Source organism: Loxodonta africana, chromosome 12 (assembly GCF_030014295.1).
Source record: "Loxodonta africana isolate mLoxAfr1 chromosome 12, mLoxAfr1.hap2, whole genome shotgun sequence".
NCBI lineage: Eukaryota > Metazoa > Chordata > Mammalia > Proboscidea > Elephantidae > Loxodonta > Loxodonta africana.
Genome location: NC_087353.1, coordinates 83,614,999 through 83,635,423, shown reverse-complemented (window position 1 = coordinate 83,635,423; position 20,425 = coordinate 83,614,999). Strand labels below are relative to the sequence as shown.

The 20,425-nt window shown below is 48.8% G+C and overlaps 1 protein-coding gene across 1 annotated transcript; it reads right to left on the bottom strand.

Moving 5' to 3' along the window:
• Positions 1-18,630: 18,630 nt before the first annotated feature.
• Positions 18,631-20,120, bottom strand: C12H16orf82 (chromosome 12 C16orf82 homolog). The gene is made up of 2 exons (XM_064294926.1): positions 20,059-20,120; positions 18,631-19,240 (listed from the first exon to the last, which is right to left on the bottom strand). The coding sequence occupies exons 1-2, from the start codon at positions 20,118-20,120 to the stop codon at positions 18,745-18,747; spliced, it is 558 nt and encodes a 185-aa protein (XP_064150996.1). The 3' UTR covers positions 18,631-18,744.
• Positions 20,121-20,425: the final 305 nt, after the last annotated feature.

The window sequence follows — 20,425 nt, the reverse complement described above, 5'->3', positions numbered from 1 at the left end:
ATTGCACTGAAATATCTATCTTGATTATTGAGTTTTTGATACCCTGTAAATTTTATACCTGATACAAGTGTCTCCTTTGCCTCATCCTCATGTGGCTTTTTGACGACGTGGCCTGGCGTGACCATGGCCTTGGGCTGGGGGAGCATGTGTTTGTGATGAGTTCAGCTGCCTGAGTGCTGGTCTGAGGCCTGCCAGCAGGATCTGACGATGGATTAGATCATGAGTTGTCCGGGACAACTCCCGTATTTCTGGCTCGGACACCTGGGAAGTTGGTAGTGATGTTCCCAGAGACAAGGATGGCCATAGGAAGGGCAAATTTTGGGGAGGCAGGGAGGATGATGGACTCGGTCTTGGACAGGTTGCCCAGGGGACCACCAAATGGAGATGAGATGTCAGAACAATGCCCTCCAACTGTCTTGGATTGAGTCCTGGAGCAGATCCTGAGACGGTGAGAGGTGTATGGGGTATGCTCTCAGGAGATGCACTGTGAAGAAGTGAGGAGGCAGGGTTTGCAGAGAGAAGCTTGTCTGCAATGTGGTTGCAGCTGAGGCTGCTGCCAGCCATACCTTCAGGTCTGGATAGCCCTTGGGAGTTGCTCCAAATTGAGGCAAAGGAACAGGATGAATTAAGAAATGAATAACAGACCATGTTTGTCTCATCTCTTTTCTTCCCACATCAGCCCTTTATTGTCATTAGCTGCCGTCAAGTTGACCCCAACTCATGGCAACCTTATGTACAACAGAATGAAAGGTTGCCCTGTCCCGTATCATCCTATTGCAGCTATTGTACCAATCCATCTCACTGAGGGTGTCCGTTTCCATTGCTGGCCCTCTACTTCACCAAACATGATGTCCTTCTCCAGCAATTGATCCCTCCTGATGACATGTCCAAAGCAACAAGTCAGATACTGTTCTATTGTGGCATTACAACAGTATGCAAGCCACCACAACATGACAGGCAAGTGGTGGTCCCTAAAGATTAAAACCTTGAAAATCCTATAGGGCAGTTCTACTCTGTCCTGTAGGATCGCTATGAGTCGGAATTGACTTGATAGCACAGAACAACAACACACATATATATGTTATTATTTATATAATACTATTTATTACTGTGTAACAAGTTACCCCAAAACTTACCAGCTTAAAACAACATATATAATGTCACTCTCTGTGGGTCTGGAATCTGTGTGTGGCTATCTGGGTCCTCTGCTTCAGGGTCTCTCACAAGACTGCAGTCAAAGTGTGGTTCATCTCAGGCTCAACTGGGGAGGGTCCACGTCCAAGCTCACTTATGTGGCTGTTGGCAGATCTCAGGTCCTCACTGCCTGTTGGCTGGAGAAAGCAGATCTTCACCACATGGACCCCTTCATAGGAAGCTCACAACATGGCAGCTGATTTCTGTCAGAGTGAGCCCACGAGACAGCAAGAGAGGCAAGAGAGGCCAGCAAGGTGGAAAGAAAGCAGAGTCTTCCTGTAACCTCATCTTGGAGGTGACAGTCCATCAGGTTTACTGCATTCTACTCATTAGAAGTGAGTCACTAGGGGAGAGGAGCCACATGGCATGAACACCAGAAGACAGGATCATTGGGGGCCATCTTGGAGAACATGTACTGCATCTAGGTACATAGAGGCAGCCCTAGCAGCCGTGTTTGTGCACCGCGACCCACATCCTCTGGCTTATCTGATTGGACCAACATGTACACTGGAGAGTTGTTGTTGTATGCCTGAGAGTAAGCTTGGCCAATTAGAATTTGGAATAGGGCATAAGCAAAGCTGATCAGGCTGCTGAGCACTTGAATAAGGACTTAAAAACCAGGGAGCCATGAAGTGTCAACCTTCCTCCAAAGAGAAGCTGAGAAAGCCATTTTGCAGAGAGAGGAGAGGGAAGCAGACACAGGAAAGGACAGGAAAACAGACACTGCAATTCCAGAGAGAGAGAGACAGACACTGAGAGAAGTACAGCTAACCTTGGCCAATGTCTGGGGCTGATTCCCTGACCCGAGAGGCTCCTCTGGATCCCTTGCTCTCATGCCCGTGAGATTGCTGTGTCTCACGATAAACCACTCTTTTTCTCTTCCTCCAACTTTCGTGTCAGCCATTTTGAGTGGATTTTTTCCCCCTTGTAGCTAAAGAGTCTTGAAAAAGAAATGATATTTTCTTTGTTTCCTCTCTGTCCTTTCCCTTACTCTTAAGCAAGCCTTTTTGAAAATATCAGCCTCTTGCTCAGTTGAGGGAGGGGAGAGGGAGGCTGGTGTCTGTGGGTCTCTCACTGTCTGCCACAGTTGTGATGGGTGTTAGGCATGCTGCACAATAACTCTGTGAGGGAATGGCTGGTGTATACCCATTTCACACATGTGGCAAAGGGAGGCCCAGAGAGGACAAGCGGCTGTCTCAGAGGTGGCTCAGTTGGCATCACCCTCCTAGGCTGGTCTGACTCTGAAGCTTGGGTACTCTTTACTCTGCCAAGCTCCAGCACCACCGTCTTGCCCTTTGTCCATGATGGTGTCTGAGTGTTAAAAAGGCACTCAGACAGAGTACCAGGGAAAGGGGCTCCTTTGTCCCTATTTAAGAAGACTGTCTTCAAACTCCCCTCCCGCCTGCTACTGACAAGACCTGGCGTGGTCTAGGTTGTATTTGAGTGAAGGAATACTGTCCTTCTCAGGGACTCGAGTTCCCCCAATTCTGCTGCCCCAGCCTTCAGAATTTTATCTCACTCATATTTCTCATTCAACAATGCCCTGTCCCAAATGCTGTTTGAGAGTAACACAGTTTGCTTTGAGAAAGTTCTCCCTTGTATCTACCCCATATCTCTCATGATGTAACTAAAATCCTAGGCAGTTCCATCATGTCAAGATGAATGGCCTGGCTACGGAGTCATACAGGCTCAAATCCAAACCCTGCTCTTCTCCCTTATGAGCTGTATAACCATGGACAAGGATTGGACCTCTCTGAGCCTCAGTCTTATCATCTGTAAAATGGAAATGGTAAATCTTACCCCAGAGAGTTGTAAGAATTGAATAAAAGTTCTTGGCCTCATGCTTGCACATAAGAACGCGATACAGCAGTAAGTGTTTTTATTATGATTTATACTTGTACTGTACCCGATACCAAGGAAACCTTTAAGGACCTGTCTTCACGTGGGCTTAATGTTGCGTGTCTAGCTGCTGCTGCAGCCTAAAGCACCCCTGGCCTCTTTGAAATGCCTCATCAGCAAGTCGAGCCTCTCTGGGGAATTTTGTAGCAGGATCACTAGCTATGAGGCCTCGGCTTGTTGCTAGATGCAGAGAAAACAAATATTGTTTTAGAAACATTAATAATTGAGAGGTTTTCAGCAGAGAATCGCCTAGCATTAAGGGAATTGAAAATTAAGACTAAGACACTACCTCAAGCCGATTTCTGGATGAATAATTCATGGCACCAAAGTCCACAAAGACCTAGAGAAAACAGCTTCTGTGTCTGTCCTTCCCAGTGTTGCCACCCCCCGCCCCTGCCTATCACCTCGACTTTTTCCTGACCCCTTGTGAGGAAGGGGACATTTGGGGAAGTAAGTAAAAGCCAGGAACACAGCAGAGTTCTGGTTTGAGTTTTCCCTGCAGCTTTGCCTGCACACTGCTGTGTTATTGTTACCAGAACTCCAGGTCTCGCTGGGCATGACAGTGAGGCACGAGTCGGGCTTTATTTGGTTGGCCAAACAAAGGAGCAGGGGAGGGGGTGGGCCAAGATAGCTCTTTGATTGGCAGGCTCAGGGGTTTATATATGGCGAGGAAACAGGGTAGGGGTGGGCTCTTCGGCAGGGCGCATTCGGGGCGTGTCCGGAGGCGTGGTCCATCAGGATTGGGGGACAGCTCCCGTAATGACGTCCACGTCATTGGGTCGGCACAGTAGCGCTGGGGCTGTGATGGAGGGAATATGGCCGCTTAGCTCATTGATAAAGTCTCTGAGTAGGCATCCTGCCAGCTTTGAATTGATTCTGATTCTTGGAGGTCCCAGTAATGGAAGGGATTTTGAGCAGTCACTCGGGCCTCTGTTCCCTGGCAGACTATACCCCAAAGGCTTTGTAGGATGAAAGTCTATTCCGTTTTCAGACCGACTTCCTTCCTTCCTTCCTTCCTTCCTTCCTTCCTTCCTTCCTTCCTTCCTTCCTTCCTTCCTTCCTTCCTTCCTTCCTTCCTTCCTTCCTTCCTTCCTCCCTCCCTCCCTCCCTCCCTCCCTCCCTCCCTCCCTTCCTCCCTCCCTCCCCCTCCTTGCCTGCCTCCCTCCGTCCTCTCCCTTTCTCCTTTCCTCCTGAAGCCGACAACTAAGTTCTTGCCCAGCAGACTAGCGAACAGAAGTCAGCCAGATGTGGGGTTGGAAGAACAGAAAGGCTTATTCACAGTTTGCAAACTGGGAGGCAGGCAGGGTCTCTGGACCTAAGGCTGCCAGCTCCCTCAACTAAGGCAGATTTGCTCCTAGTATAGGGAGTGATACACATATTCATGAACAGTGAGGAGAGGATCTTCGGTCCTGCCGTGTGTTTGCAGTCCGCATAATTTCTGTGAATGAGTTTTTGCACGCGGCTCTAAAAATAATGCCCACAGCCCTAAAAAACATGGCCACAGCTTGCTACTGCCACCCCAAGAAAGTCATGTTGTTATTGTTAGGTGCCATGGAGTCGGTTCCTACTCATAGCGACCCTGTGCACAACAGAAGGAAACACCGCCCGGTCCTGAGCCATCCTTACTGTCCTTGCTAGGCTTGAACTCACTGTGGCAGCCACTGCCTCATATAGCAGGTACATTTGGAGTTAGTGTGCCTGCCCCTAGGCCTCCAGCCAGGAGAAGAGAGGAAACCTGGTGAATCAACCGATCATGGTGAGGTGTTGTGACAGTTGCAACAAAAATGTAACAAGAGTAGACTTTTCTGAAAAACAACTGTTATGGGATGGTCAATAGCCCTCTGACCGCTTCACTCTTTCACAGATCCATTGAGTACCTTCTCCTTACTGAGCCCTGTGACTATTGCCTTGCCATGGAGAAAACGGTCCAGCATGCCTTGGACAAGTTAGACATAAGCAGAACGGGCCATGGGAGTGCAGAGGACAGCCGCCCAACCTGAGCCTGAGGTGTAATCAGGGAAGGCTTTCTGGAGGAGGGCGCACCTGAATTGAGTCCTGTGGAGAGAGCTGGTCAGGGAGAGAAGGGTGCGTGTGCCAGGTAGAACAGTGTGGGGCTTTTGAGGGGACTGCATGGGGACGTGGGGCATGATAAGAGGCTGGGTTCTGGAAGGCATTAAGGTCAAGTGAAAGGCATTGGAGTTTGGACTTCATCTTGAGGACAATGGGGAGCCACTGAGAACGTGGTGCAGTGAATTCCTTTATGTGGCCTCTTAGCTTGGGTCTTTGGAAAAACGGCTTGGGAGATTTTCCTCCTAAACCCTGAGGAGTTGTTACCTTTGCCCTAGTTCTTTGGAAGAGCAATTTGGGGGACCTTCCACGTTGTTTTCTACCCCAGAGTGTTTATTACTTTTGCTCAGCAGAGAGGTCTCTGCTGGCAGAAAATGTTGCTTTTGTACAAGACCTGAATTGATAGACATTTCATAGGTAGTGGAGGATTTTTGAACTCTGATTTGGTGAGAGGAGCCCTGGTGGCACAGTGCTTAAGAGCTTACCTGCTAACCAAAAGGTTGGAAGTTCAAATCCACCAGCCGCTCCTTGGAAATCCTGTGGGGGCAGTTCTACCCTGTCTATAGGGTCACTATGAGTTGGAATTGACTTGACAGCAACAGGTTTGGTTTTTTTGGTTTGGCATGGTGAGAAGGAGTCCTGATGGTGCAATGGTTAAGTGCTCGGCTGCTGATTGAAAGGTCAGTGGTTCAAACCCACCAGCCACTCTGCAGGAGAAAGATGTGCCAGTCTGCTTCCATAAAAATTACAGCTTTGGAAACGCTCTGGGGCAGTTCTGCTCTGTCCTATAGAGCCGCTGGCAATGGGTTTGGTTTTGGTTTGGTGAGGGAGGCCAGGCCTTGTTACTGATGTGGATCGGGACATATAAACCACTGAACCTTAGAGGTTTTCAGAGGCTCCTGGTTGACAGAAACCAGGAGAGGTGCTATCCTTTGGACGTGGAGGCCCCTCCCAGGCCTTTAAGCGGGATAGTGTCAACATAATTGGATTTGTTTTAGGAAGATCCTGGGACTGTGGTATGGAAAAATTAGGTTGGCAGTTCACCTTATTTTCTGGTGTAAGCCCCCAGGGCTGTGGTTTAAACCCCTCTGTCTCTGTGCAAACTGAGTTGTCTTTTGTCATTTTGGAAAAAATCATTTTTCATGGTCTGAAGTTCATCCAGTCTCAAGCTGCCTTCATACCACTGTTTATGCACCCTATCTATTCTGTGTGTGGGATGGAGGGGCAGAAGGGAGCGTGTGGGGACTTCCAAGAAGGACTTCCCACCCAAAGTGAGGACAACTCTTCTTTCCCTGAACCATCAGCTGAAACCCAATCCTGCCAAGTTCTGGGTAGGAAGGCAGCTGATCTCCAAGGAGGACGGGTGTCGTAGGCCAGCTTTCCTAGAGTAGAGGTCTCAAACTGGTGGCCCCCGAGGATAAACCTGGACCTATGGACATGTTTTTTTGCAGCTTTGTTTTGCCTGGGGAAAAAAATTAGAAATAATTGCCAATATTTTTTTATTTAAAAATCAGGAGATTTCTCATAAAAATCTGCATTTCTGATTTTACTGAAGTATCAGACATGGCAAGACTGGTACCACCCTCCTGCGAGGCAACCATTAGTGGGAGCTGAGAGATAGCTACCCTGTAGATGGGGCTGTATTCTCCAGTTCACCACAGTCCCCACTATTCCCTATCATCTCCCTGTTTCGGGGCTGATAGGAGCTGCTATCTGTCATCATCCTTGCACCACTGTTTTCTTCTACAAAGCAAGGAGGTAAGTGAACTATTTTTTAGTATCTACACCTAGATCAAAAACGGAAAAACAAAAGATAGACCAAGGGGGCCACGTATTTCAAGACTAATGGGAGAGCACATATTTTTTGGCAGAAATGAAGAATAATTGTTTGATATACAAACCAAATATGTCTGGATTGAAAGAGTACACTTGAAGAAGCTTTTATGAGTAAACCTGGCTCACGTCATTACTCATGTTACCTGCCTGGGCCCAGACGTTTGTAGGTTTGCAGCCCCTGGGCTGCTGAGCTGTGGCTTCAGATCTACGAGTGTCAGAACCATTCTTTCTATCTGTTCTCCCTTCCCCCTCCAGCCCTCCCCCCCCCCAAAAAAAAACTGCATTGAGTTGATTCCAACTGCTAGCAACCCTATAGGACAGAGCAGAGTTGCCCCATAGGCTTTCCAAGGCTGTTATCTTTATGGAGGCAGACTGCCACATCTTTTCCCGTGGAGTGGCTGGTGGGTTCGAACCACCAACCTTTTGATTAGCAGCTGGACACTTAACCACTGTGCCACCAGGACTCCCTATCCTCTCCAGGACCCTGCAATTTGGGGAAGTGGCCTGGGGCTCCACGAGGGGAACGAGTGGGAGGGTAGGGGCCTAATTGGCTTGGGCCCTGCCCTGCTGCTCCAGCCTTCTTCCGGGTCAGCTCTGCTTCTGTCTCTGTGTATGTCTACTTTCATTTGGGGGGCAGAGGGATGGTTTCAGAAGCTTTTAAAGATGTTTAAAAACAGTCCATCTTCTAGAGCCCCCTCATGTCCTTCTGGGGGAAATGAAAGTCCAGGGAAAAGGAAAAACCATAGTTACCCAGCATGTGTCCAGTATGGAGTCTGAGCCCCTGTCCTCACTTCCTTGCTGCTCGCTTCCCACCTGGGCTGAGTGAGGGGCCCCTCACATCTGGGCTCCCACCCTCCACTTTGCCCCATCACCCCATTTACTGCACTGTCTTGTGAATTCTGCTTTACCTCTCTACCTCTCCCTTTAGACCAGGATTGCAAACTAAAAGGCCTGTGAGCCAAGGGAACTCTATTCCTGCTGCTTGTTGCCAGGTAGGAACAGGGGGCTGGTAGTGTTGCCAGATCTCAGGTGGCAGGCAACTTGGATCTTAAGTGAAATCACCTACTAGCTGATGATTTTTGACTCCTGCCCAGGCTATATGCACCTTGAGGGAAGAAATAATGTTCAGTTCTCTACCATCTAGCCTAGGGTTCAGCACTAGGTGAGTGTTGAATGAATGAATGAATTGAATTCCTACATTCCTCTTCAGATTCTCATTTCTTCATTCAGTGAACATTAATCACCACCCAGTTTGTGCCAGGCTCTGAGCTAGGAGTTAGGGTACAAGGAATCACAGCTCCTGGCTTTGAGGATTCATGGTGGGGGTGAAGGTCAGAGAGACATGTAAACAGTGGTAACAGAACCTGAGCTGTGGGCGGCCTCAGCGGAGACCCATGCCAGCTCCAGGCTCCACTGCAACAGTGGCTGCTGCTTATCAAGGGCCTGCTGTGTGCACCCAACTAAGCGCTTTACCATACACCATCTCGTAGGGTTACCTCAGAGCAACCCTAAACCCATTGCTGTTGCGTCGATTCCAACTCATAACAACCCTCTAGGACAGAGTAGAACTGTCCCGTGAGGTTTCTGAGGCTGTAATCCTTATGGAAGTAGACTGCCATGTCATCTCTCTCCTTCGGAGTGGCTGGTGGGTTTGAACCGCCGACCTTTTGGCTAGCAGCTGAGCAGTTTAACCACTGTGCCACCAGGGTTCCCTACAGCAGTTCTACCCATTAACCCATTGCCGTTGAGTTGATTCTGACTCGTAGCAACCCTAAAGTACAGAGTAGAACTGCCCCATAGGGCTTCCAAGGAGTGCTTACCTTTTGGTTAGCAGCCATATTTCTTAACCACTACGCCACCAGGGTTTCCATAGCAGTCCTAGAAGGGGCTGTTATTATCCCCATTTTACAGATGATGGGATTAAGGATTAGAAATGCTAAGACATTATGTTCCAAGTGATATAGCTAGTGTGTGGCAGAGCCGAAAACATACCCAGGGATTCTGAACCCAGAGCCATTTCTCTAAGCCACAGTGGATTCTAGGATTCAGATGAGGCCATCTTGTGCTCGCACAGGTTTGTGTGATAGAAAAGTAAAGGATTCTCATCAGAAAGGAGGTGATTCCAGGCAGGTTTTCATAAACCGTAACTAACAACTTCTTTAAGGAGAGCAGGTGGCCCTTTCTGAGACCTAGTGATAAATCAAGTATTGACAGTCATTTTTATGACTTTTGGGAATTATCAAGTTGTCAAACGGGGTGTGTGTGTGTGTGTGAGAATTCAACCTCTGTAGGTTCTCATTTCATCACCTTCTGTATTTTAAGACCTATCACTACAATCAGCGTTTGACTGGTTTTCATTAGGCCACCTTTGCGGTGCTCAGATTCAACTCATTCATTCCGAAGTACTTATTGAGCGCCTGTGCTGCGCAAGGCACGGTTCTAGATGCTGGGAACACAACAGCCAGCACGGTAGACACAGTTCACGCCGTTGTGAAGTTAAAGGTAGCGGAGAAGCAGATTTTAGTCAAAGAATCGCATCATACAAATAAATGCAAAGTTATAACCCAAATTAAGTGCTGTGAAAAAGAAGGATATAGTGCTCCAAGAGTGTCTGCCAAGGGGACTGAATGCAGTCAGATAGGCCAGGACATGTTCCTCAAGGAAGCAACACTTGAGTTGGGATTTGAAGGAAGAGAAGGAAGTAACCTGGTGAAAGGGACAAAGGTTCTGGGGTCAGCAGGTTTGAGGAAATGAAGGCACCACAAAAAGTGAGAGGAATGTGGTTTATGATGAGACCAGAAAGGTCAGCAAAGCCATGATGGTCATGGTGAACTTATTTTGTTCTTTATCCTGAGAGCAAGGAAAAGTCATTGGAACATTATAAGTTAACTTTTGCCGTGTAACAAATCATCCCAAAATATACTGGCTTAAAAAACAAAACAAAACAAAAAACCATCTCTTATTTAGCCCAGGAGGCTGTAAGTTAGCAGTCTGGGCTGGGATCAACTAGTGGTCTGGGGAAGGCTTAGCTGATACTAGCTGGGATTGTCCGTACATCTGTGGTCAGCTGGTGGGTCATCTGGGGCTGGTTGGTTATGATCGCCTTGATGGGGATGGCGGGAGTGATGAGGAGCTTTATCCATGTGACTTTTCATCCCCTAACAGGTGAGCCTGGGCTTGTTCACCTGATGGTTGCAGAGTTTCAAGAACGTTAGTGCAGTCGTTGCAAGACCTCTTAAGGCCTTGTCTTGGAATTAGCAGAGAATCACTTCCGTCACTTTCTGTTGGTCAAAGGAAGTCATAAGATCATCTCAGATTCAGAAGACGGAAAAATAGACCCCTTTTAATGGGAGGAGTTGCTAATATTGGGGCCATTCTTGCCAGCTTGTACAAAGGTTTTAAGTAAAAAGATGATGTCATAGAGGGCAAAATGTTCCTGTAGCTGCTACGGTGAGGATGGATATGTGGGGGCTGTAGCAGATATTAGAAATCCCTGGTGGTGCAAACAGCTAATGCTCTCAGCTGCTAATCAAAAGGTTGGAGGTTCGAGTCCACTCAGAGGAACCTTGGAAGAATGTCCTGGCAGTCTACTTCCAAAAAATCAGCTGCTGAAAACCATATAGAGCCACAGTTCTGCTCTGTACTCTGACACACATGGGATTTCCATGATTCTGAGTCAACTCGATGGCAACTGTTTTTTTGTTTGTTTGGTAACAGATAGTGTAATAGTCTACCTTAAGATACATTACTTCGTGCAATAAAGGCCAAAGTTTCTTGCCTCCCTTATAGTTAGGTGTACGGCGTTTTAGGATATCTTCTTTAAAAAGGGAGGGAAAGACTTTCTTCTCCCCCTCCTCCCCGTGCTGGCACTGAAAGCAGATGTGTTGGTTGGAACTTGGGCAGCCATCTTGGACCTTGAGCCTGAGAGCCTCATCCTGAGGAGGGTGGCGTGGAAAGATGGAGGAGCTGGGTTCCTGATCGCTGTGGAACCACCATACTACTCTGGACTGCCTGTCCAGTGTTGCTGCGAATGGCCGCCAGCTGCCACTTCTATGGATCATTTGCTCTTGGCCAAATGGGAACCACCTCACCCATGACGTTACATTCACCCCACCCAGAGTGCACAGGTATGGAAGGTCAGTCCCCATTGAGGAAAAGTGGGAGCCGGTCAGTGGTGCAGTTCCCTCCTCAGAGCTCCATGTGGAATGGGGCTGAGACCACACCCTTGCTTAACCCCTTCCCTGCCATGTCCTGCTTCCCTCACACTCCTTTTCCTGGGAGCACACCCTCAGTAACTTTCACATGAATCCCTATCTCAGGCTCTGTTTCAAGGGACCCAACCTAAGACACCCTATTTCCCCCCGCCCCCACCCTTGGTGAGCCACTGAACAAGGACCTGGCTTTCCCAGCAAGCTCCCAGCTCATAAAGAATCAGAATCCACAGACTAAATACATTTTGCCCACAGTCTTCAGAGTGGAGAGGAGAGGAGAGGAGAGGTCAGGAGTCCTGAATCCAACAGGAGCAGGCACTACACTGTGAAGAAAGCATGGAGGATGACCTCCTTTCAGGCCAGTTGGAGTCCAAGGGAGCATCTGGGAAGAGAGGCCTCAGATTCATTAAGCATATGAGGTCCACCCAGCCCAATCCCTCTCTCCTACCTCCATGGCTCCGGGCCTGTTTGAAGTCTGCTGGCCGCCTCGGTCTGCTAGACGGACAGCATTTGTAAGCAACTCTGTCCCCAGCCCAGTTAATAATTCAGGAGCTAGCGCCTGCAGCCAACATATCATTCCAACCCCGCTGCCACCCCGGACCCTGAGTTAGTGGACAGGAAAGGAAAAATCACTGCGCCGGTGTGAAAAATGGTCTTCGCTTCAAGTACTTGCTGGTCCCTGGTGCTAGGGTGGGAGAGTACCAGACGCAGACATACCTGCTGGGCAGACAGTGAGAGGAGGATGGAGCGGTCCTGGGGATGCAGGCATGCACACAGGGCATTAGCTAACCTTTGGATCTGGGGCCATGTTTGTTTTTGGACAGTGTGCTGCAGTCGCTGGGGTGCAGACTTTAGAGGACCCAGCTGTCACCTTCTAGTTGAACCATTCACTCACTTGCTCATTCATTCATTTGCCCATCATGGAAGCTGTGGGCATGGAAGTGGGCATGGAGGGTACATAGATGGATGGGGCACAGACCTACCCTCAGGGCAGATGCATGCACTCTCACGCATGCAAGTGGTTGGGAAACAGCTGACTGGGAGCTCTGCGCATGGGTGCGGCTTGTTGCCAAGGTATGCTGGGGGCCCCGAGTGTCCAAAGCAGAGAAGGGAGGGTAGAAAGGCCATGAATAAGATCATGAACTCTGCAGCCAGGTGGCCCGGTTCAAATCCCAGTTCTGCCACTTCCTAGCTTGAGCAAGTTAGCACCTTTGAGTCTCAGTTTCTCCCTATGTAAAATGGGGCTAATAATAGGAGATTGGTAAGAACGACCTCATATAAGATAATTGAAAGACAGGTGGCTAAAACCAAAACTCTGACAATGTAAAATGCTGACAACTTTCTAGTCACTTCAGGAAATAAGTTGGCAATTTCTTCTGAGGTTAAATGCGTTTACCGTGCCAGCCAGCAACTGCATCCCTTTACCCAAGTGAAATGAAAACTTAAGTTCACGCAAAACTTGTGGTTATTAAACTGGAAGCAACCCAAATGTCCTTCGACAGAGAACCGACGAACTGCGGGACTTCCATACAACGGAACACTATGCGGGAATAAAAAGAAATGACCTACTAATACATGCAACAGTGTGCATTATGCCAAGTGAAAGGAGCATTTTTATATGACATCCTGGAAAAGGCAAAACTGTAGGGACAGGAACTTGGTCGGTGGCTTCTGAGGGCTGGGTATTGGAGGAGATTGATTACAGAAGGGCATGAGGGAATTTCTTGGGGGGTGGGTGATAGAACTACAGGCAGTCCCTGGGTCACGGATGAGATCTACTCCTGTGTCTTTAAGTCAAATTTGTAGGTAAGTTGGAACAGGGGCATATGGTTCTTATTTAGCCTTACTTTAGTGCCAGAGGAAACCTTGGTGGCATAGTGGTTAAGAGCTATGGCTGCTAACCAAAAGGTTAGCAGTTCAAATCCTCCAGGTGCTCCTTGGAAACTCTGTGAGGCAGTTCTCCTCTGTCCTATCGGGTCGCTATAAGTCAGAAGTGACTCGACGGCGGTGGGTTTGGTGGTTTGGGTTAGTGCAAGAAAAGGCCCAAAGCCTTTTCAGTGATTTAATAGCTGCACCTGCGGCAAGAGGGGGTGACTGTGATGAAGAGTTTGTTGCAAGTAAGGATTGGTTCAGTTGTTTCAAAGTGAGGGCAAATTTACATACATTAAGGGACAAGTAGGCGTTGTCCCTAAGTCAGATATCTGTAACCCAGGGACTTAACAGTATTTGGTATTCTGACCGTGGTGGTGTATACGTGACTGTATGTGTTTGCCAAAAATCATAGAACTAATCACTAGAAAAGGTGAATTTTACTGTGTCAATTATCTCAATTTAAAAAACTTATTCGAACTGAAAGAAAAAAATACAAGGGAGGGTGGCGGAGTTGCTGCTTGTAAAATGCTTGGAACAGTGCCAACACATGGTAAGCGTTTTATAAATTTGAAACATGGCCAAGTGCTGCTGCAAGGGCGAGGTTTGGAAGTAACAGTTCTGTGCACAGACTCTTGATAGTCCCTTGCTTGCGTCCTCCTGTGTCAGCCTGTTCTCTCTCCCAGCCTCCTGGCTCTGCCTGGCAGGGAATCTTCCTCAGCCCGTTGCCCCACTGTGTGTCCTCTCTGTCTGGTTCATATGTGACCACTTCTTGATCCCATTTCTGCCTTCTCTGACTGCTGAAATCCCCCATTGACCTCGCTGTTTCCCTCATTATTATGTGTTTAAACCTTTTGTTGATATTCTTTGCCATCATCTTAGAGGGTCTTGGGAGATGGGGAAGCTACATCTATGTGGTCAACACGCCATTTTGAATTAGAAGTCTGTACCCACTTGAGGTCCGTGAGGCTGCAGGAATGTTGCCTGGGGAAGGCGTAACCAAGGGCGACATTTGAACTAGCCCTTGAAGTTTGGAAGCGATTCACTAGGCAGAGAAGGGAGGAAGGGCATGTCTGGCACAGGGAACAGCACGTGCAAAAGCTAATCTGCTTGAAAGAGCAATTCAGGTTGGAGAAATGGGGAGCAGTCTGGCACGGATGGTGTGGGGAAGGTTTAGGGGGAAGTGACAGGAGGGAGTGTAGGGAAAACGCACTTGGGTCAATGTTTGAAGAGCCCTGAATGCCATCTTAAATCTTCTGGAAAATGGGAAAATACTGAGTTTTAAGCAAGGGTGGAATATAAACAGATTTTTTGTTTTTCAAACATCTCTCTGTTCTCTGTGTAGACACAGAAGTCATTGGTGTGTGGGCTCAATCCTGCCTTGAGAAGTGTTTCATTGGCCCTGCAGTGTTTTTTTCATTTTTTTATTAAAGAATTTGAATTTGTGACAAACATTAGAAATCAGGAGATTTTACATAGATTTCTGGATTTCTGGCTTCTCCTTAAATGGACATAGACTCCCCAGTTTGCCAAAGCCCTGCCTACTCCCTTATATCACCTTCCAGGCCTTGGCAGGCTTGTCAATTCTTAACCCCCGGGTTGAAAGTAGATTATAAAAGAGAGTGCAGTGTTATGGATTGAACTGTGTTCCCCAAAAAGATAGGTTGCCATCCTAACCCCTGTGCCTGTGAATGTAACCTCGTTTGGGGAAATAGGGTTTTTCTTTGCAGATGTTATCAGTTAAATTAAGTGAGGTCTCACCAGAGTAAAGTGGGTCCTAATCCTAATCCTAATCCCTTCTGAGTAGTTTCTGACAAAAGGGCAGACATGGTGCTGTGGATTGAATTGTGTCCCCCCAGTATGTGTGTCAGCTTGGCTAGGTCATGATTCCCAGTATTGTGTGGTTGTCCACCATTTTGCCATCAGATGTGATTTTCCTCTCTGTGATAAAGCCTTCCTCTATGATGTTAATGAGGTAGGATTAGAGGCAGTTATGTTAATGAGGCAGGACTCAATCTACAAGATTAAGTTGTAGCTTGAGTCAATTTCTTTTGAGATACAAAAGAGAGAAGTGAGCAGAGAGACTGGGGGACCTCATACCACCAAAGAAAGTAGTGCCAGGAGTAGAGCGTGTCCTATGGACCCAGGATCCTTGTGCTGAGAAGCTCCTAGATCAGGGGAAGATTGATAACAAGGACCTTACCCCAGAGCCGACAGAGAGAGAAAGCCTTCTCCAGGAGCTGGTGCCCTGAATTCAAACTTGTAGCTTACTGACTGTGAGAGAATAAACTTGTTTGTTAAAGCCATCCACTGGTGGTATTTCTGTTAGAGCAGCACCAGATTACTAAGACACATGGAAACAGGGACACACACAGGGGAGATGCCACATTTTGGCTACTCTACAACTAGCCAAGGAATGCCAACAAATGCCTAGGGATGCCAGAAGCTGAAAGAGACCAGGGAGAATCTTCCTCTAGAGTGGACAGAGAGAACATGGTCCTGCTGATGCCCTGAATTCTGACTTCTAGCTTCCAGAGAACTGCGAGACAATCAAGTGCTGCTCTTAAGAGCCACCCGCCTTTGTGGTGTTTTGTTTTGGCCGCCCTAGGAAACTAATCCCAGTGGAAACCACTCCCAGTGGAAGATTATCATCACCTGGGGAACTTTAAAAAATTATGATGCCACACCCTCTCCCCAGTCCAAGGAAATCCGAGTGTCTTGAGGGTGGCCTTGGCATCTACATTTTTTAAAGCTCTGCAGGTCATTCTAATGTGCAGCCGAGGTTAAGAGCTTCTAGCCTAGAGGAAGCTGGTGCCTTAATCCTCTGGGAAGATGATGGCCTGGTTAGGGGCCAGCAGCAAAAGTGGGCAGCACGGAAAAGTTCAGGAGGGCTTTAGGGACTGGTGTGAAGTGCGGGGTTCCAGCTTGGCCCTGGATGTGATGATGCTGTTTGCTAAGAAGGGGCGCGTGAGGAGGAAGTGGCCAGGGAAGGTGGTGAACTCAGTTTGGCCCTGCTGTGTCTGAGCATCTAGCCTCCCAGCTGAGAGGTCAAGCATGCAGTTATCCAGCACTGCTCTGGCTACAGCTTTGTCTGCCTCCTAACAGCCTCTGTTCTCCTCTGAGAGGATAGCAAGGGCGGGTATCCTAAGGGGAGACCAGGGGTTCTTTTGGTGGAGAGGAGGACCGTGATGGGGGACAGTGAGGCAGCTAAGCGTCCCCCAGGGCTAGGTGCACAGATGGGGGCTCACTTGGGCAGGGTGGGAAGCCCTTCTGTCTGCCCCAGGTTGTGAGTGCACAGGCCCTGCACAGCCCACGTGGCTTTGCCTGGAGGAAGGCCAAGGAGAGGACATACTCAACAGGAGTGCTCACACTTGCGAAGGGACTCCCAGAGCACACATGTGGTGCCCTCACCCAGAACCACTCACGCCTCCTCAAACCTATCAAAACCATCTAAAAGATACGCTGCAATCTTAACCCCTGTGCCTGTGAATGTGACCTTGTCTGGGGAAACAAGTCTGGCCTCCCAGCAGATGTTACAGCTCCACCTTTTGTTGTTGTTGCAGGGCCAAGAACCCTTTCTACATATTAGCATTTTTTTTACCTTTCTGTGCCTACGACTAAGCAAGGCAGAAACCACTGTGTCCATTTTACAATGAGTGAGGAAAGGGAAGGAAACAAACGTTGACTTAATATCCATTACTTGCCAGTGACTTCATATACATTCTCATATAATCCATGTAGCCATCCCAAATATGAAATAGCAGAGATTGTCCCCATTTTCCAGATGAGGAAACTAAGGCTCAGGAAGGTTAAATATGTTGCCCCAAATCATCAGCTTAGAAGTAGAAGAGTTCATAGCTAAGCCGTTTCCTGTCTTTCCAGAGCACTTTAACGTGTAGCCCACTACCACTATAACCTTGGCCCAGAGCGCATGCGTAGACACACACACACATATAGCATCTCCTGACACCTTTTATTGTCTTTGGTGCCCCCTCAGCTTCCCATCTGTTACCTCGTGGATGTCTTCCTGTCTCTGGCCTCTGCCCCTTGGCAGACCCGCTCGCTCTCCCAGGTCTGCGTGGTGAGCGGAGGGAGGGGCTTCAGTGTCCTGAGAAGGGAAGGGGCAGAGACCTCAGCCCTCCCATCCACCTAGTGGACATTCAGCATATGGCCCAGAGAGCTCCCATCTCAGCCGTTCTCGGCTGTTGGGTCTCCGTAGCCATTAAGCATTTACCACGAGATTACTTCTGCCACAGGAGGCACTGTCTCAGCCATCTTAGCAAAGGATGATTTTTGGTCTCCTTTGTTTTTCTCTTTGCCTCCTCTGAGGTTCACATGGAGACATGAGTGGGTATCAGTGAACATTTGCCCCGGGAATATTCTGGGTTGAGGTTGCCTGGGGGCAGTGCTCACAATGAATGGTATAAATCTCCCTTGGTTGATGCTTTTCAAGGTTGCTGCTCCCAGTGGACAGTGCTCACCAGCATTCTCTCTACACAGTGCTCTCACGGGCTGGCGTCACTCACAGCCACTCTAGTAGTACTCCCCTCATGAGAGTCACTGTGGACTGTGCTCCTGAGCAATGGTGAGTGATGATGGTCCTCATTGGAGGTGCTCCCTGTGGACCTTGGCCCTGTGCATGGTACTCCTTTGGGCAGTGCACACCACGGATGTGAGTGTTACAGAACTCGGCAGGGACCAGGTTCCTTGTGGACATGGTTCCCCATGGAAGGTGCTCACATCAGGTGGCTCTGGACATGGACAGTCCCCGCCATGGCTGATACTTGTTTCTCTTGAGCTTGCCAGGGTGGTTGTCATCACTTAGGATAGTTTCATCATGGGTAGGACTAACTTCATACGGTTTCTTATTATCAGTGGTTCTTACTATCATTGGCACTTGCCATTGGTATTAATAATGTCACCACCGATGATTTTGGGTACAGATGGTCCCACTGTGATGGCTCTCAGGACAGGTGGCTTCACCACTGATGAGTTTGCTATGGATGGCTCATCACTGAGGTTCCCAATACTGATGTTACTACCATTGGTGGCTTTCACACAGGTGGCGCCACCACCGATGGATCTTGAGGCAGTTGTTCTTACTAACGGTGGTTCTCAGTTTAGATGGTGTCACGATCAATTGCTGATTCTCAGTGTAGATGGTGCTTACCATCAATAGTTTCTGCTACATGTGCCCTGTCTGCTGATAATCGTTGCTACAGATGGTACTACCCATTGTGCACACTCGACACAATTGGTGTGCACATTTAAAAGGCCCTTTCTACTTGTTTTGGTCATAGCCACTCTGGGTGAGGTCTGGGTCCCCAAGTCTGTTTCTTAGAGAGGATTTAGGGGCTGAGCAGTGTCCTCATAGAGGCATGCACATCTGGGCAGCTGCTTGCCCTCAATGATCTGGCTGCTGTTTTTCACATTGTCCTGAGCCTTGTCCTCCTGCAGACTGGTATTGCTGCTGTCCAGCCCACTTTGCACATTGCTGTTCACCCTGCTGGTCTGGCAGCTGCCGGTCTGGCTGGAGGGAAGGCTGCCTGTGGAACTGACCAGCCCACTGCTCACCTGGTAGGTGAGGGCACTGCTGCCCTGGCTGATGAAGCTGATGCTGGTCAGGCTGCTCTCTCTGCTGCTGGTGCTGCTGCCTGGCAGGCTGGTCTCACTTTTCCCCTCCAGTCTGCTTGCAGCTATTGGCTTGGCCGGTCTGCCGGCCCTTTAACTGGACGGAGGAGTAGGTGGCACACAGATGGTTGGTCTGGGTGCTGCCTGCCTGGTTGCCGAGCCCTCTACTCAACCTTGAGACTCGACCGCTGCCCACCAAGCTGACCTCGCTGTTCTCCTTATCCCCCACGTACCCGCTGCTCGCCAGGCTGATACTACTGCATTTCCCAGGGCTGAGATGTCTCATGCTGGACACATCGCTCTCACTGCTACGGATGCCCCTCAGGTCACTGCAGGAACTTTTCAGGAGGTCCTGAGGCGTCCCTGTGTTGTGGCATGGCCATGCATGTGACTGGAGTTCTAGGCAGGGTGACTGCAGATTTGGATCTTGTCCCTGGGCATCCCAGGCCGGAGACTCCCCCTTTCCTTCCTGGAGGAAAATGGAAGCCAGCTGGGTTTGTTTATCCAGGAAGAGGGGGTCCCCCGGGAAGCCTCTGAATGTTGAGTGGTGGCTTGTCTGGGGAGAGGTGGCTCAATTCAGAAAGGTCTCCTTTTATACCTGAGTGTTCTGATTGGCTGGCTTGGTTTCCATGGTGCTGGAGACTGTGAGGTGGGGCCAGAGTCCAGGGAGAACAATGCTGTCCCCACACCAGTCACATCAGTGCCTCAGCTGGAGGGAGGGGGTCACCCAGAAGAGAGGCTTGTGGCCAGAAGGGGCAAGAACCACCTTCCTGGACACTTTCTGAGGGGCCTGTGGCCTCTGCTTTCCCAGCCACCATGTCAGGAGTCTTGGGTGTACGTTCCAGCTGAGCCACTTCTGAGCTGCATTTCTTTTCTTTTTGTTTAAATTGTGCTTTAAGTCAAAGTTTACAGCTCAAGTTAGTTTCTCACAGAAGAGAACATATACACACATTGTTATATGACCCTAGTTGATCTCCCTGTAATGTGGCAGCACACTTCTCCTTTCCATCCCAGATTTCCCGTGTCTGTTCAACCAGCTCTTGTCCCTTTGTGCCTTCTCATCTTGCTTCTGGATAGAAGCTTGAGATGTATTTCTTTAGAATGTCACTTCATCTTCTGAGCCTCAGTTTTCCAACTGGTAATGAGAAATATAATTTCCTCCTTGCCCAGGTGGTTCTGGGGAGTGGAGAGAGTACCACAGCCAGGATTTCAATCTACATTCCTTCCCAGATCTCCAGATCCTTGCCTGGTCTGGCTTCTGCCCCTCAACATGGGCCCATGTCACACCTCACCCCTTCCTCACTGTGGATGGTCCAGTCACTCTGGCCATTTTCTTCTTCCAAGCTCTTACCTGCTGCAGGGCCTTTTCACTGGCTGTTCCCTCTGCTCGGAGTGCACTTTTTGGTTCCTCATCCTACAGGTATCACCTTAAATGTCCCTTCCTCAGGGAGGCCTTCCCTGACCTCCCCAAGAAGATCTCTCCTGTTCTTTATGTCACTTCCTAATGTATGCCCCTGGAAACCCTGGTGGTATAGTGGTTAAGAGCTACAGCTGCTAACCAAAAGTTCGGCAGTTCAAATCCATGAGGTGCTCCTTGGAAACGCTATGGGACATTTCTACTGTGTCCCGTAAGGTCGCTATGAGTCGGAATTGACTTGACGGCAACGGGTTAATGTATGCCCTTGTGGCATTAATTACAACTTGCAATTACTCTCTTT